Source organism: Cervus canadensis, chromosome 13, assembly GCF_019320065.1.
Source record: "Cervus canadensis isolate Bull #8, Minnesota chromosome 13, ASM1932006v1, whole genome shotgun sequence".
NCBI classification, from domain to species: Eukaryota; Metazoa; Chordata; class Mammalia; order Artiodactyla; family Cervidae; genus Cervus; species Cervus canadensis.
The window spans coordinates 14,399,642-14,418,395 of NC_057398.1; the positions used below are offsets into that span (position 1 = coordinate 14,399,642).

The window sequence follows — 18,754 nt, forward strand, 5'->3', positions numbered from 1 at the left end:
GCAGTGGAGTGAGTAATGCCGTTACATAACTTGCACAAATCACCAGGCAGATTGGCTAACATGGCTTGGCACAGTTTACTGATGAAATAAAATAACAAGGCGGCTTCCAAACCCAGCCCGAGTCAGGGAGTCCCGACATAGCAGCCAGAGTCAAAATCCAGAATGACTACATAGGCCTTGGAGCTTTGGCATTTCAGTTGACTCAGACGTGCAGTAAATCTGTATAAGTGGAAAAAAACAAAAGCGATTTCTCTCTGGCTGGCCCCTTGAATAATTGTCCCAACGGGACTTAGAGGAGCTTTCTTTCCCTTGCAAAAATTCATAATCATGTCTCCCAAATATGAGTTTTCCGTGCAGCTGCACAGATGAGAACTAGGAAGAGACTAAGGAAAATAGACATGTCTTAGCCCTGAGGATGTGATTGTTGACTGAATGGCCAAGATGTATCTCCCATCTGTCTCCTAAAATGTTTAGAGTTTCGCAGGCCTCTGTCCTCACCCTTGATCTGATGAATGTTTTTGTCAGTGAGTTGGATAGAAACGTAGAAGGTAAGCCCACCAAGTTTTCAGATGATACTGGGGTAAGTGGGAGTCTAGGGACAGAATTACAATTTTTTTTAATGATTTTGGCAGGTTCTGGGGTGCTAACTCATCATAGCAAGTTGTAATTTAATCAGGGTAGTGTTAAAGCCTGCACTTCAAAATCAAAAGCAGAAATACAGGTTAGAAAAGGCTTAGATTGGCTATGATCCAACACAAAATAAAGAGTTTTTTAAAAATTCATCCAAAAAAAAAAGAAAAGGCTTAGATTGACAAGGGTGTTATATGAAAAAGTTGTAGGGGTTTTATTGGACTACGAAAAAGGTATGAGCCAAAAGTATGGTGTGATTGATGAAAAAAGAGGTTAGGGACCAGAAAAAGGAACATAATCCTTCTACTTTATATAACTTGCACTGGTTAGACAATATTCTTTGTAGTGTATTCAATCATGGTCTAAATTTAAGAAATATATTGATAGATTCAAAATGGTCACTAAGAGAAGGAAGGAAAAAGGAGGGCCAACTTCTAAAAAACAAATCCCTAAGTTATATTGTTTAAAAGATGATTGCAGGAAAATGAGAATACTCAGCTATCTTTTAGATACCATGTGGAAGAAGAGTAAACTTGTCTGTTTTGCTCTGAAAGGCAGAAGCTGGATTAATGAGAGTTTGTGGAAATAGATTCTGGCTCAGCAGAAGGAAAAATTTTCAAATAATTATAACAGTTCAGTGACAAAAAAAAAAAGAAAAAGACTATTTCATTACATTGTGAGCTTCCTGTCACTGGAAATAGTCAAGCTAAGGCTGGATGAGTGTCTGTCATGAATTCTGAAGGCTCCCAGCATTGAACAAGAGCTTGGGGTGGGTGACCTTTGAGATCACTTCTAACTCTCATAGTCTATGATTTAAGTGAGCATGAATGCCGAGGCTGCTTGTGACATGCCAGAGGCACTTTTTCAACTCTTGGCTCTGATTCTGACCAGCTGTGTGACCTTCAGCTAAGAAATTAACCATTTCTTCTTCCAGTTTCCTTGTCCATAAAATGAAGGAGCTGGATTTAACGATGCTTAAGTTCTTCTCAGCACATCTGTGTCATTGAGCATCCTCTTAACTACAGCATGCTGGAAAAGTTGAGTTTGAGTTGATGCCTGCCATTTTTGTGAGTCATCTTGCAGGAAGAAGGCTGAAAGACCAAAAACCATTGTTGATCCTGGGGGCCATTGAACTAACTCTCAATTTCTTGTTGGCAGGAGAGTGGGTGATTGTGATCCTGGAATTTGTTCCCATGGGATCTGTGGCAGGAAGTTGATTAAATAACTGATAATCTGGTTTCTTTCAAACACCTGTACATTCTGGCTGAGTTCAGCAATGCCTCTGCAAGCAGCTTAGAAGAAATGAATATCATATAACCCTTGCAGTGTAGCTCTGTCCTTTACAAAGCAAACCTTTGTTCTTTATTTCCTTAATGATCTGGCAGTTTCTATTGAACTTTGTTTATAATCATGAGAACCAGTATCCATAAAGCAACTTATTATGTGGCAGGGACTATTCTAAAAGTTTTATATAAATTAATCACTTTATAAGCTAAAAATCTAATGATGAAATCAGTAATTAGACCCTTTTTACCATATGGAAAAAGAATACTTAAAATCTGATCTAAGTCTGGCTTAATGGTAGAGTCCAAAATGGAGATTCATGTCTTTATTCTTTTAAATTTTTTCAAATTCTTTTCAATTTTATTACTACTGTTCAATGACTATAATTTCCTTTATGGTCCATTTGATTACTAATACTTTTCTTCTCTGCCTATATTAAGGTGCTCCATCCTGCACCATTACTACATTCTAGCTCTTCTATTCCTTCTTTGACTTCTCTCTGACTCCCACATTTTGCCTTCAAATCTCATTTCTTCAGTTATGTTTTCTGAAGATCTTTGAAAAGTCAACCATCAGTGCGAGTGTCATAGTTTTTTTTTTTCATATAGACATACATGGTATTTACAGGATTTCAGATTCTTCCTTCAGTTACTTGGATCAGTTCAGGAAGAAATAAGTAAATTTATGCTTCTTGTAAGGACCTCAAGAACTTAAACCTCATTCCTAGGTTCACGGGTCTGGCAATACTCACTTCATCTAAGTACCACATTTTCTTCCATCTCTTTGTTTCCTTAGGCTGGAAATGAAAACAGCTGTTAAAAATAAGAGCTCATGAGTCAGTTTTGAATCTCAATGTAGTAATTACAGTTTCCATCTCAGTTGGTATAGTTCCTCCCAGTGTACTGAGTCCCATATCACAGCCCCCTTGTCAATTTTATACCAAAATCTTAATTTGTGTTTTCCAAACCTCTAAGGTTAAACACTAAATCAATTGCCAAACCAAGAAAAAATAATAACAAAGAAGAAAACGCTTCAATTTAAAAACCTGATTCTTGGGACATGCCCTTTTTCTGATTTAGATTTTAACCACAACTTTCTGTTGATATTAGAAATGTCAGTTACTGTTTCACATTTTTGAATATGGACCTTCTGGGCATCACGGTATCCTCATTGTGAAGAATTTTGCTCATCCTCTTATAGAGGCTATTCCTTGAGTTGTAGTTTCTCTTTTCCAAGTGCCTGAGGCTTATGACCTAGTAAGCCAGTCTCAAAAGAGTCATCTACAATTTATTAATTGATTGTCCCCCTTTGAAGCAGATTGATCCTCTTTAGGTTCTTTCTGCTCAGTCCCCGAATCAGCCATTGAGTCACTGACTGAGTGGTCCCACGGGTTAAAGTTTTGAAGGTCCCCCCAGCAAATCAGCTGCCTTCAGCTGACCAGTCTAACATCACCCTATGAATACAGATCCTATGCTCTTGGCAAAAGAACTTTGTGTCCTACTGGGGAGAAGCAGAAGATAGAATACTTGGCCCTTTCAGTCACTTCACTTTGCCCACTTTATTTCCCTCTCCTAAGTTTTGATTTCTTTATTGTTAGATTAGATTATTTCTAAAATTAACTTCCTTGCTAATATTCCTATAATTTGGTTGTCACTGTATCCTCCATGAGCTAGTTTTATGTGTTGAAAATTCTCTGGGTTAGTGTGGGCTGCTCCAACAAATATCATACTCTTGGAAGTCCCAGACCAAGGCAGTGGTAGATCTGGTGTCTGGTGAGAGAGAGAGTCAGAGAGAGACAGAGGAAGGAGAGCGAGGGAGTGAGGCTTTCCTTTTTTTTTTTTTTTTTCCTTTTTTAGAAATTGTAATATAGTTGCCTAACAGTGCTGTGTTGGTTTCTGCTGTAGAACAAAGCGAACCAGCCATACCTACGCATGTATCCCCTCCTTCGTGAGCCTCCCTGCCCACCCACATCCCCCCCCAGGTCAGCAGAGAGCCCTGGGCTGAGCTCCCTGAGGGGTACAGTAGGTTCCCACTAGCTCTCTGTCTTACATATGGCAGTATATATATGTGAGTCCCGATCTCCCAATTCATCCAACCCCTCCTCCCCCTCCCCTCATGTCCACATGTCTGTGTCTATTTCTGCCCTGCCAGTAAGGAGATGGCAACCCCCTCCATATGCTTACCTGGGAAATCCCCTGGACAGAGGAGCCTGGCAGGCTACACTCCATGGGATTGCAAAGAATTGGATACAATTTAGCAACTGAACAACAACAATCATTTTTCTAGATTCCACAAAAGTGTGTTAATATATGATATTTGTTTTTCCCTTTCTGACTTACTTCACTCTGTGTGACAGACTCTAGGTTCGTCCAGGTCTCTACAAATGACCCAATTTTGTTCCTTTTTCTGGCCGAGTAGTATTCCATTGTGTATTATGTATATGGGCTCTAGGTCCAACATAAAGGATCTGCTCCTTCGTGACCTAATTACCCCCCAAAGCCTCCATCTCTAAATATCACATTTTGGGAATTGGAGTTTTAATATATGAATTTTAGGAGATACAAGCATTCAGTCCATAGCAGAAATTGAGCATCTTTGCATGCATGGAGTGATTTTTGGAATTCTGGGAAGGCCATTCAGCATACTTAAAAATCCTGTACCATTAGGTATCCATTCCTTTGTGGTAGGATATTACCTCTCAGATATAATGCCTTTTAAAATCCAATCTGTTTGGAAAGGCAAACCCCAAAATGATTATGTGAGGTAGTATAGTGTGGTACTTTGAGTCAGACTGCCCAAGTTCATCTCCTTCTTGGTGCATGATCTCAGGCAATTAATTGATCTTCCTGTGATTTCAGTCCCCTCCTCCATAAACTAGAGACGATAATAACACTCACCTCAGAGGGTTTTGTGAGGTTTCAACTGGCCTGCGTAACATACCCAGAAGTAACAGTTTCTTACTATATGTTTTAACAATTATTATCCTTCATTTGCAAAAATCAGCCTCTTATATTGATGTCCTTTTGACAAAACGTTGGTATCAGTTGATATTTTGTTTGGGAAACTGGGAGGGGGTACCTTGGATACATGAGGCACTGTAAAGAATAGTCTGCCTCACTGAGGTGTTAGAGTTGGTGGCATAAAGCCACTAGAGCCTGGATGTCTGAGGGAAACATTTACAAGAGAGATAAATGAGGATAGATTTGCTTCTGGTCATAACCAGCATGTCTAGTAACTGATAGAATTAATCACCTGGTATAATGAGGAAGTCATGTGATATATACCTGAAAGTTCCTTTTCATTCATGCAAATGAACTTGGAGGTTTTTTGTTGTTGTTTCCTTTTTTAAAAAAAAAAATTTATTTATTTGACTGCACCGGGTCTTAGGTGTAGCACGTGGGGTCTTTAGTTATGGCATTTGGACTCTTAGTTGCAGCACATGGGATCTAGTTCCCTGACCAGGGATGGTACTCCAGCCCCCTGCATTGGAGCATGGGGTCTTAGCCACTGGACCACCAGGGATGTCCCCACCTGCAAATGAACTTTCAATTCAGTGCTTGCTTAACTTTTTTGTGTCTCATAATTCTATTCCTTGTAATATTCAGCTATTGGTCTCTGAACCACGGAAGAATATTAAATTAAGAATTTTTTCTTTGCTAAATGCCCTTGCCTCTTTCTTTTAGATTACATGAAGCAGACAACATTTGAAGCCCAAGCCTTTTTGGAAGCTGTTCAATTCTTTCGACAGGAGAAAGGACACTATGGCTCATGGGAAATGGTCACTGGGGATGAAGTCCAGGTAACATGGGGCTCAGAAATTCGGATCCTATTCTCTGTCTAAGTGGTAGGAGGTCAGGATCATAATAAACTATCAAACAAAAAAGTTGCAGGCATGGAAGATGCGGTTCCATCTTCCTATGTGGTTCCATAGGCCATTTCTCTCATTGTCTAGAAGCGTTTGATCAGCAAGCTGTTGGGCACTCTAAAGACCTCCAGACTGGGCACTCCATACATCCAGACCTCCAGACCTCCAACAGGGCAGCCCAGACAACTGCAACTGCAGTGGAAGAGCAACTTCCAATTTCTTTCCAGAAAAACCGTGTTCTCTCAAGTGACCCATGCTTCGAGACTAGCAGCAATATGTGAGCAGTGTGGCATAGTGCAAAGTTTATGGCGGGACTTTTAAGTCAGCAGATTTGGGTTAAAGCCTGCCAAGTTATTTAACTTCTCTTAGTTTTAGGTTACTCCTCTGAAAAAATAGGAATGATAATGTTTGCCTGACAAGGTTGTGAGAATTAAATAAGATGTTGTTGGAAAAGTAGTTGGCAAATAGCTGTCTTCATCTATGGAATGATTTATAAATGAAGTAATTAAAGGATTAGAGAAGGAAATGGCAACCCACTCCAGTACTCTTGCCTGGAAAATCCCATGGACAGAGGAGCATGGTAGGCTCCTACAGTCCATGGGGTCGCAAAGAATCGGACACGACTGAGCGACTTCACTCACTCACTCACTCAGTTAAAGGATACCAAATTTGAAAGCATTAGATAGTTTTCTAGATGTTTCATTTGCCTTTTCTAGTGCTCTATTTCCTGTGATCCAGGTCCATAGTTTCCCATGACCTTGATTAAATGTCAATCAGGGGCTAAGTGTACTGGGTTGGTTTGGTACCAGGTACATTGTTATGGATCTCCAAGGAAACTATGTTTCATGATGTGACCCCATCCCCCATGAGGACACCAATCACAGGCTGATTCAGTCAGGAAGAAGAGGCTGAGTGTGGACATTATTTAATTAGAAGCACAGAGGGTCCAAGAATGCTCTTCTTTAACTTCCCTCATAGCCCAGAATGCCTCTTTTGGGGGCCAGTGAAATTTGTTATTAGGGAACAGTATTTAGAAGATGCCAGATGATATCTTGCTTTTATATGGTCATTAAATATCTAAAGCTAAAAACATTTTCTCATGGTAATGGGCTGTTCTTTATTGTTTTAACATATGACACAGAATCTCCTCTTCTTCTGTCTCCTTCTCCTCCTTCTTTCCCCTCCTCCTCCTCCCCCTTCTTTTTCTTCAGTAGGTTCTAAACTCATTTTTATTTCCCATCCTGAGACTTACTCAAGAACTTTAGTCAATTATTGATTTCTCATATTTGGAGGAAGCACATCCATTTATAGTTTCAAGTTAAACAGTTATTTAGCTCCTTGAGTTAAGCTAAGGTACTTGTCTAATTTTTCTTTCATTTGAAATCTTATATCAGCTCATATTCCTTCACTGTCCCGTGGAAAGCAGGTACCTAATAATTCTTTTCTGAGAGTTGAGTATTGAGTTTGGGTTTTTTTTTTTTTTGAAGGGGGAGGATTGACTTTCTGCTCTTTGCTTTGGGCTGATATGTGTGAATTGCTTTAAGGTGCGAGAGAATGAAATGACTCATGCCTTGCCATTCTGGTGAGGCGAGACATACCTAGAAGCATCCAGAGAACAAGGCAGCCTTAGAGGTGTATGTGGGACCATGTGTGGTCTGTACATATATGGGCATCATAAAGCATTAGCAGCAGTCATAGGAAGGTGCTAATTTTGCAGAATAAAAAAATACCTTATATGAGTCTATTCTAATGAGGTGGATGAACCTAGAGCCTAATATACAGAGTGAAGTAAGTCATAAAGAGAAAAATAATTATCATATATTATGATATAGAACCTAGAAATATGGTACCGATGGTCCTGTTTGCAGGTCAGCAAAGGAGACACAGACATAAAGAATAGACTTTTTGATGCAGTGGGGAAAGAATAGGGTGAATGATTTGAGAGAGTAGCCTTGAAACATATACACTAACATATGTAAAATAGAGAGACAGTGGGAATGACTATGGGAATGACTATTACTCAGGGAACTCAGACTGGGGCTCTGTGACAACGTAGAGGGGTGGGAAGGAGTAGGAGGTGGCAGGGAGGTTCAGAAGGGAGGGGACATATGTATACTTATGGCTGATTTATGTTGATGTATGGCAGGAACCAACACAGTATTGTAATTATCCTCCAATTAAAAATAAAATTAAAAATTAAAAAATACCTTAAAGGGGAAAAAGAAACAGAAGAAATCAGTAAACGCTTTTGCTCCTCCAGCAATCTGAGTTTCTTTCGTGAAGTCACAACCTCACAAAATGTGAGCACTGGAAGGGCATTTCAGGATTATTCGTCCAGTACCCTCCAGGCGGGAGAAAGAACATTCAGAGAAGTTGGCCCAGGTCACAAAACCAGTCTGTGACAGAAATGCATTTTGAGCCATGTCAGGTGAACCTTGAAGAAGATGCTGAAAGGAAATAACTTTCAAGACTTTTCCTGTGTGAGGCCTGGTGAGGGTAATCTTCATCTTAACCGTTACCCGTGGAACTGAAGCAACGTCTATCCTCATTCTCACAGAAAAAACAGGCCAAGGTCCCAAAGAAGCTATCAAGTAGTTAAAGAAAAGGGCATAGCATGATTGAGTTTGAGAATATGACATCTTTTGTTTAAAGCACTGAATTTATTTGCATTGTTTTCGTGTCTGCTAAGAACTTCATCATGACGTTATCCTAACCCCTTCTACCCTTGGAGACTGTGTTCAGAAGATTTTCAGCAATGCTACATTATTATCTTCATAGTAATGACTCATTCAGCTAGTATGGCATGCCCTCGTGCTGATGGTTATTTTAGGCAAGTGTCCAGGCAAAGCAAATATCTTAGAATAATTTGCCTGACAGACTATTAAGGTGAAAATATTTGTACCCCAGTAAAAGCATCAGTATATTTTCTACTTGTCAATTAAAAATGTATCAAGTGAAGTCATGAGGGAAAGCATTTTGGAAAATGTAAATACAAGTTATGTGATTTATTTTTTATTTGCTTTTAAATTAACCAGATGGGCTAAGAGAACAGCTCAAAATTCCCACACATCAGGGTGGTTTCAAGACCAGAAAGCTATCCACATTTTTCCCCTGTCCATATGTTCAAGTCATCTTTTTCTGATGACCTTGAGTGTGACCCCCTTTAAATGGATTATTTCACACTTGGCTGCTCAGTAACACGAGAGGCACGAGGCCAACAGCCTGGTCCGACCATGGAGTCAGCCTCAGTAAAGAGGACAGTATTGCTGGGCCTCAAACCTTCCCCACAGCTGCAGCATATGGAAGGTAAATGTAGTGTGGCCTTCACGGAATGAAGCTGAAGCTCCAATACTTTGGCCACCTGATGCGAAGAACTGACTCCTTGGAAAAGACCCTGATGCTGGGAAGGATTGAGGGCAGGAGGAGAAGAGGGCGACAGAGGATGAGATGGTTGAATGACATCATTGACTCAATGGACATGAGTTTGCGCAAGCTCCGGGAGATAGTGAAGAACAGGGAAGCCTGGCATGCTGCAGTCCATGGGGTCGTAAAAAGTCAGACATGAAGGAGCAACTGAACAACAGCTCAGGGAGTGAGCCTAGGGTTGTTGGTTTCCATCAGCCGAATGGTGTGTTTCGTTTCTTACGTGTGTGATGGAATTTTTAAATCTCCCAGTTAAATCCCAGCAGTTAAATGTACACACACGCCGTTTTTTTTTTAAAGCACGGGAAATGTTTTTAGGTTCCTTATGGTAAAACTCAGTGGGTTCTATTCTGAAGGAAGAAGGTTGGGGAACCGCTTCATTAATATGATTGGTTTTTATTAGATTAACTGCTTTCTCCCTGCTAGCTCCAGGGCTCTGGACCCTGCTCATGGAGGGCTGGCCAAGGTAGGGAGTCGCAGGGCAGGTCCTGGGCTGGTGAGGAGCCGCTCGCAGTCAGAGAGGGCTGGGGCTGACAGATACAGAGACAGGATGAACTGCTGGGAGGAGACAGAGTTGGCTGTTGCCTGCCCAAGGGCTATTCCCAAATCTCACACTCCCCGCCCCTCCTTCTCCCAAAACCCACTCTCATCCCCCTTCTTTTTTTTCCAGACATATTTCCTTTCCAATCCCTTAAGTTATAAAATAGAACCAAATTTCTTGGAACATTGTATGGGAAAGACTAAAAGTAAACTACAAGCCCACCCAAAATGGAGCATTCTTTTTCTTTGGACTGTGTAACATTTTCATCTTTCAAATCTTCTTCACGCTCATGCTCAGATTCGAGCCAGTCTCTGCAAAAGGATGGATTTGGATAATTATTATGATTTGTGAATTTAATACTTTTGAACTAAAACAATATTTTCCCATTGATTTTAAGTTCTGGCTTTAGTCTCCTTAGGCTCTTAGCTCACGCTCCCAGTACCAACGCTTTCATCATTCTTGAGCAGGTGTGTTCCAACAAGAATTTACTCCATTGGGCAAGATAAGGTTCATGAATTATTAATTATGTACTTCAACCCAATTTGGGCAGTTGCTGATTTCTATGGGATTTACACATGTCAAGTTTCTCTTAAGCGCCTCAAAAATCCTCAAAAATGGCATCACTGACTCGATGGACATGAGTTTGAGCAAGCTCTGGGGGTTGGTGATGGACAGGGAAGCCTGGCGTGCTGCAGTCTGTGGGGTCACAAAGAGTCAGACACGACTGAGCGACTGAACTGAACTGAACTGACCTCTTGACCGCTCCCCAGATAATGGTTAAGAAAGGTCAAAACATCCCGGGCATTGAATTACTAGGACTAGTGGGAATCCCACCCCTGTTACAATCTGTCACTCCTGAAGTTCCACATCACAGATGATGGAACCCCCCGGCTGCACTGACTCCCTGCCTTCTCTCCTAGGAACTCGCAGATCTAGGTGGACTGAGCGACTCACCCCCCTCCACCCTGGGAGTGTTCCTGTTCAGTTCATCTAGACTGTTACAGCCCACTGTAAACAGAGCCGTTTTGAAAGGCAAACTCTAGTGAGCTCATGAGTATTTCCACTAGCATGAGGCTGACCAGTGACCTCAGAGAAAGTCTTTCCCAAATCTTAATTTGAGTGTTTATGAGCAGGTCAATTATTTTGGACAAATATTTTTTTCAGTTCACAGAGCAGATGTCAAATGATTCTCTACTATGATTCTGCTTGCCTCCTTTCCCCAAGTTACTCTTGTCCTAAATCTTGGGCTGCAGCCTGATATTGAAAGCTGAGCTCTGAGCCCTAAAACTCATGGCAGATCTAAATCTAAACAACAAAACTGCTCCAATTCCAGTGGGGGAATATAAAGAAGAAAGGCCAGTGTTACGTGGGGCCTTATGTGCAGACTGGTAAATCACTGCTCACATTCAAAAGAAACACTTCCATTGAGCCAAGCAAAATTTTAGGAAAGACTTGGGAACAATTAAAAAAAAATACTCTGAAAACTGTAGACACCCCCTCTCCCATATTCTCATTCCACCAATGTCCAATTGTTCCAAAGTATTAGTTCCTTCCTTCTTTTTCTAAACTTTAAAGAAGATGGAGATGGGATTCAGGGTGCAGTAGGGACAAAGAGCATGAAGACACTTAGATCCCAGGAAAGGTCAAGAGGAAACAATGGTCTCAGGGGCTACAGACAAGGACTCAAGCTGCCAAAACCAAGCCTGACCCCCTTCACAATTTTGCTAAGGATACCCTTATCCATAATTCACGTTTCCCCTCTTATCCTAAATGCATTAGATTGTTCTGTTTCGAATAGGAGAAGTTCAAGTTGAGAAATTTGTCCTTTCCAGTGGGAAAATGTCAGCAGGCATGACTGTTCCCTGCAGATATTTAGAACATCTACCCTCTATGACTCTTCCTAGAGATTTCTGAGGTCTCAGACCCAGAGTTAAACTGTTAACCTACCAGATTTCATGGAGTGCAGGACAATCTTAAGTAGCCAGGACAGTCAGTCAGTTGAGTTGCTCAGTCATATCCAACTCTTTGCGACCCCATGGATGGCAGCACGCCAGCCTTTCCTGTCCATCACCAACTCCCAGAGTTTGCTCAAACTCATGCCCATTGAGTTGGTGATGCCATCCAACCGTCTCGTCCTCTTTCATCCCCTTCTCCTCCTGCCTTCAATCTTTCCCAGCATCAGGGTCTTTTTCATTGAGTTAGTTCTTCCCATCAGGTGGCCAAAGTTTTGGAGCTTCAGCATCAGTCCTTCCAATGAATATTCAGGACAGGGGTGGCCAGTTATGACACCTTCAGTTGGCCTGATGCGCAGATTTAGGTGTTACCAGCTAAACCAGCTCTGAGACTTTCTTCCTCCTTTTTTTTTCTCCACTTAAGCATTCTTTTTAATTCTAGTATAGTTGCTTTACAACATTGTGTTATTTTCTGCCGCACAGCAAAGTGAATCAGCTGTATCTATACAAATATCTTCTCTTTTTTAGATTTCCTTCCCCTACAGGTTTATGCGTTACCACAGAGTATTGAGTAGAGTTCCCCGTGCTCTACAGTAGGTTCCCATTAGTAATCTGTCATCTATTTTCTATGTAGTGGTATATATATATGTCAGTCCCAATCTCTCAATTCATCCCACCCCTCACTTCCGCCTTGGCAAGCAGAAATAGAGACACAGATATAGTGGCTGTCTTCCTCTCGACAGATCCTGAGTAACCTCGTAATGGAGGAGCTCATGCCAACCCTTCAGACAGACATCCTGCCTAAAATGAAGGGGAAGAAGAACGACAGAAAGAGGGCCTGGTTTGGGGTAAGCGATGATTCTGCTCTGCCAGATCTGCTGCTCATAATGAACATTCCCTTCCCTTCTCTTTTTAAGGTCTTGTTTTTCTTTTTTTTTTTTTAATACATAATTCCTTCCCTGGGTGGAGAACTGCCCAGTCTGCTCAGTCTCATATACATCAGGACTAATCCAAACAAACTCAAACTTTGAAAGAAAAATTAGAATGTGCACACAGTTTTGTTTATGTTGCAGTCATCTGTGATTAACCCACCCTCCTGTGCTTGACTCCGTCAGGCCCTGACGCGTGACAGAGCCCCAATCTGTGTGTTGTTCTCCTTTCAGCTCCTCGAAGAGGCCTACCACCTCGTTCAGCATCAAGTTTCAGAAGGATTAAGTGCCTTGAAGGAGGAGTGCAGGGCTCTGACGAAGGGCCTGGAAGGAACCATCCGTTCAGACATGGATCAGATTGTGAACTCAAAGAACTTCTTAATTGGAAAGATCAAAGGTCAGTGGAGATAATGCCTGCTCCTCTGAGCCAGATAAGCTGTGCATTTAAAGCTCTACCACATGGTGAGACTTCCCAGGTGGCGCTAGTGGTGAAGAACCCTTCTGCCAGTGCAGGAGACCTAAGAGACTTAAAGGTTTGATCCCTGAGTTGAGAAGATCCCCTGGAGGAGGGCACAGCAACCCACTTTAGTATTCTTGCCTTGAGAAGCCCACGGACAGGGGAGTCTGGTGGGCTACAATCCATAGGGTTGCACAGAGTCGGACACGACTGAAGTGACTTAGCATTTACATGGTGAGAGTTCATCGTTTCAGAGGAGAATTAAAGTGAGGGACTTTGGGAGCAAATGGTAACACTTGTAATAGGAGCATGCTGGTGGTGCTGCTGAGGGCCTGGACCTCCCCATGGAAACCTCAGTGACACAGGCTGGAGGAAATGGTGCCTCTTGCCTGTAGTGGTGCCTGTGGGTCCTGATACTATACCTCTTACTCCAAATTGTAATGGCTCTGCCCTGCCCTCCACCTGCTGTAAGCTCTTAAAGAGTCGGGCCATGCCACCCCGGTTCACTCAGGTATTCCTGATGCTTAGTACTGTGTCTGGTATATGCAGACTCACAGTGAATATCCAGATCAGTGAATAATGGATTTTCCTTTAATAAGAAAAAAAAGCTTTTGGGTTAGAGTCAATAAATCTAGATCTTCCAGATCTTCCTCCACTTACCATGGGGTTACGAGCCAATAAACTCATCATAATTGAAATGCATGCACTTAATACACTTGACCTACCCAATATCATAGCTTAACCTAGTTACCTTAAACATGCTCAGAACACTTATATCAGCATATAGTTGGGAAAAGTCACCTAATACAAGGTCTATTTTATAATAAAGTGTTGAATAGCTTATGTAATTTATTGAATAGTGTATTGAAGGGGGGAAACAAAAAGGTTTGTCTGGGTACAGACTGACTGTCAGTGTGTTGGTTGTTTATGCCTGTGATCCTGTACCTGATGGAGCTGCAGCTGCTAACCCTGCCCAGCATCACAAAAAGAGCATCATGCTGCATCTCACCTGCTCCAGAAAAGATCAGAATTCAAAATTTGAAGTAGTTTCCCTGGTGGCCCAGACAGTAAAGAATCTGCCTGCAATGCAAGAGACCCAGGTTTGATCCCTGGGTGAGGAAGATCCCCTAGAGAAGGGAATGGCAACCCACTCCAGTATTCTTGCCTGGGAAATCCCATGGATAGAGGAGCCTGGTGGGCTAGAGTCTGTGGGGTTACAAAGAGTCAGATATGACTGAGCGATTAACACTTCTCCTGAACGGGTAATGCTTTCTTCACCTCATTGTAAGCTTGAAAGTTGAACCATCCTAAATTGGGGACCGTCTGTGGCCCCAGCTCTAACGTTAGCTGGGTCTGTGGGATCAGGGAGGTCGCTCAACTTCTGTGTGCCTCGGTGCCCTCCTCTTGAAATCACAAGGGCCCATGAGATCAGGGTCTGCATACTGAGGCCCTTGGGTCAAATCCAGCCTGCCACTATTTTTATAAATTACATTTTACTGGAAGATGGCTGTGCCCACTCCTTTCTGTATTGTCTGTGGCTGCTTTGGCACTGCAGGAGCGTAACTGAGTTGTTAGAACTGAGATCTTACGGGCGGCAAAGCTGAAAATGTTCCTGACCTGGCCCTTGACAGAGAAAAGCTTGCCTCTTTCCTCACAGGAGGCTATAGATGGCCTGTAAGAAATTCTACAGAATAAAATTCTACGGTTCTGCCTCCTACATACCCCAAAGCACACCCCACTGAACATCATTTCAGAGGGAAGCATGCTGGCTTATCTGTGATTGTTTATCAGCAATTTTCTTAGGTAGTCAGTTTTCAAATTATTCACTCAGTCATTCATTCAAAAGACATTCACTAAGTGCTTTCTGAGCAAGGCGATGCAGCTTTAGCAGCGAACAGGGAAGATCCAGTTCCTGTGTTCAAGAGACGTGGAACCTAATGGGATTTTCTGCTTGGAGGATTATCCTCTACACTTCAGATTCTGTTCATGCTGCAGCCTAGCTCACGCTGGGCTCTTCTAACAAGTCCTCCTGGGAGGAGGTTCCAGGAGGCATAACTAGAGCCAAGGTGTGTGCGTCTGAATCTATTGTTTATCTGTTCGTGCAATGCCTTCTCCAGCCAGATATAAATTAACTTCAGACTGTTTTCTGGTTCCTATTATCCAGGTCTCTTATTCCTTTATTAGCACGACTGCTCTGGAGTTGACTGTAGGTTGAAATGCTTTATACAACTTAAAACGGCCAGCACTGAACTGCCACAGCCAAATACATTCCTATTGACCGGAGCGGAGCTGAGCCGAATGGCGGCCATTCTCTTGGCCTGATTTAAATGAGTCTCTCTCTCTCTTTCTCTCTTGCCTAAATCCCTTCACATAAGATGGAAAAATATTCTTCCCTGGACTGGTTTTGGTTTCCCTAAAGGAAGCCTTGAAAGGAAGTCATGATCAGGTCTTTTAAAAATGGAATATCAGAAACACATTTTCACCAGACCTCTTGTTCTTCCCCTTTAAAACAAGAAAGTGCATATCGGGCTGCATTGATAAAGGGCTTTGGATTTCAAAAAAACTTCGGGAGTGTTAAAGTAGCAGTCTCTCTGTTTCCTCCCATGTGATTCTTGGCTTAAGTTCTGCTGCACAAATACCAAAGCATTTAATATGCATTTATCCTGCCCCTGCTGAATACAAGGGCTATGAGGCGCCTTGGAAGAAGGGAAGTAGGAGAGGATAAAAGTCATGTCACAGACACCAAAACAGAAGGAAAAATATGACAAATGCCACAAAAAAGGCAAGAACAGAGGGCACAATGATTCCCAGGCAGGAACCATTTCAGCTTCAAAAAAAGTCATGTGGGCCCCTCACAATGAAAGGAATGTTTTAATGTCAGTCGATTGGAAAGGATGATATTACTAACAGATACAGTAGGAGCTGACAGTTTCTGAGTACTTCCAGAGGATCACACACAGTTCTGAGCATTTTGAACACAGCGAACTCATTTAATCCACACCATAACCCTCAGAGTAATTACTGTTATGAGCCCCATTTTACAGATAAGAAAACTGAAGTAGAGATGAAGTAATTTGCCTGTAGTAATTCCAAAGGTAGACTGTGAAACAGTCAGACCAAACCCAGCCCGCAGCTCCGGGGTTTTCTCTCTTCATCACTCTGCTCAACTGAATTTAATGTACGGCTCATGAATTAATGTGCCACAACACATGATTCATCTCTGCATCCCTGAAAAATAGCAGAGCACACTTGTGTGGGATGTAAAATTTATTTGATCATTAGGGAAACACCAGTAGACCGTAGTTCAGGAAGCTGGGCGGTAGTTCAGGGCATTAGGCTGTTCCGAGTGGGTGAAATTTGAACTTGGCCTTGAAGAGGTGAGTAGGATGTTTACAAACAGAAGTGGAGGAAGGAAGGCAGAGGTGGAAGGAACGCTGAATAAAGGCACAGAGAGGGGGCTGGAGCCCACGGTTGGTACATAGGCAAGGGGAGGTCTGGCAGAGAGGCGCATGGCTGCCCACAACCCCTTCCTGCACCCATCTCTGCCCCCACCCAGCAGGGCATACCAGCCAGCTACTAAATCTTTGCTATATATTAGCCATGATCTTGATTGCTCTGAAATTTCAATTAGACGCTTTTCACATAGTTCTTCTCCCAGAGTTAATTTATAAATAATTCATTTATCCTCCCGGCAAACAATTTTGCATTTTGATATCAAGTAAGTTAGTTATTTTTAGGAGTCATAGATTGTTTCATTGAATTTTACAATAGAAAGTTTTTTTCCCCTAGTAATTCTATGACCTGGTTAATATTTTCTATCTCAAATATTTATAAGTACATAATATCAATGGTATCGGTCATGTCAGATTTTCAGAGCAAGAGGCAGTCTGATCCTTTGTAACCCTGTGAAAGATTTCTGCAAATTAAAGTGAGAAAGTGGCCATTCTTCTCACCATAAGCAAGTTGTTTGCCAATAAAAAATAAGAAGTCTATTTGAATTGTAAATCTGGATCCGAAAGTTAGGGTGTGACCTTGCTCGAATCATCTGACATCTCCCAGCCCCCTTCCCCATCTGTAGGATGAGGACCTGGACATCAAGATGAATCTGTACTTCCCTTCTCAGTTCTGTGGTCCTGTGAGAATGCTCGGTGACTTCCCAAGCTCCACAAAGCTAGCCTTTCATCCACAGAGCTAGCTCAGGCCTTTTCCAGTTCACTGCCTCAGTGCTTCTCAACCAGGCAAATCATGAGAATTGCTTCAACACTTAAAAAAAAAACAGATTTCCATGGCCTATCCAGACGTACTGCATCAGGATCTTTACCATGGTCCTCTTCTAAATCAAAGAGCAGTGTTTCCTCTGGAAAGAAAGAGTATGGTTACATTGTCTAAATCCTTTTCTAAATTTAATTGGCAGATAATTACACCGCAATATTGTGATGGCTTTCACCGTACATCAGCATGAAGCAGCCATAGGCACGCATGTGTCCCCTCCCTCCTGAACCTTTTAGTCCCTTTTTATGATTTTCTGTACTCTTTATATTTTTGCCACTAAGTTTGTCATCCTTGATTATCAGGAAAAAATAGCGTGTTTTTAAAAATTGGGTGTGGGGATGGGAGGCGGGGTGGCAAACCGATTGGAATTTGTTTCCATTTTGCCTAAAAAGAAACCATACTTGAAATTTTTAAAAGGCCCTTGAGGAGAGGGGAGGAAAATTGAATTAGATCAGCTGATTAACTCTTAGAAAAATGAATTAAAAACTTAATAAATGTGTTTTTAGAAGACAAACTATGAATTTATAATGGTGATGATTGATAGGAAATAGATGAGTCATTAGCATTTTCATTTTTTTGTATTAAGCATTGTCTATTCATAAGGACCAAGGAGAAAAATGTATTTCATCCCAGGGCAGAGGTAACCTTGGGGAGGGGTTTCTCTTTGTTTGAGTTCTCAAGGAGAGATTCTCTTTGATGGTTTTCCATTCTGGTGAGTCCTGGCACAGAACATACTGTTCATCTGTGTTGCCTGTTTGAGCTTGCGTTGGCTGTTAAATGTCTCAGTGGGGCACTGTCCAGCCTGGCCTGGCTCCAGTGCCTCTGAATCTAGCTTTGCCATCACTCACAGTTTCCTGGCTATTTCCTCCGTCAGCAATGGTGGCTCAGCCAGCAGAGAGAAGCTGTGCAGAGAGTGTGCAGCCGTTCCTGGGGTCCATTCTGGAGGAGCTGATGGGACCCGTGAGCTCGGGATTCAGTGAACTGCGCTCACTCTTTGAAAAAGAAGTGGATGAACTTAGCCAGAGCTTTCAGACCACCAAAGACAGTGCCCAGCTAAAGGAGGTAGGGTATGAAGCAAAGGAGTGGGTGGGAATGCTCTGTCTTTTTGTGGGTCTTTGTCTGCATTCATTCATTCTTTTTTTCCCTACCTCCCTCTCTCTCCAGTCTTTTCTTCTGCCCTGCCTTCCATTCATCTGCCTTTCCATCTATTCATCTAGTCTTTCTGGCATTCATTCATCCATGTTATTCATTCATCCATTCATCCATCCATCTACTTGATTTCCTTTATTAATGGTTTTCATGTTACGAAAATAATAACATGCTTGTACAAGTTAAACAGTATACAAAGATACTTACATAAAAGCAAAATTAATCACCACCGCTCATACCCACCTAATTCTA

At 42.0% G+C, this 18,754-nt stretch overlaps 1 protein-coding gene across 1 annotated transcript in view; it reads left to right on the top strand.

Annotated features, from left to right (window-relative positions):
- NIBAN1 (niban apoptosis regulator 1) overlaps positions 1-18,754 on the top strand; it is a 171,444-nt gene that overhangs the window by 135,688 nt on the left and 17,002 nt on the right. The window contains exons 6-9 of the mRNA XM_043484731.1: positions 5,598-5,713; positions 12,439-12,543; positions 12,859-13,021; positions 18,228-18,415. Coding sequence (XP_043340666.1) covers positions 5,598-5,713; positions 12,439-12,543; positions 12,859-13,021; positions 18,228-18,415 — 572 coding nt within the window. The remainder of the gene's footprint in view (positions 1-5,597; positions 5,714-12,438; positions 12,544-12,858; positions 13,022-18,227; positions 18,416-18,754) is intronic.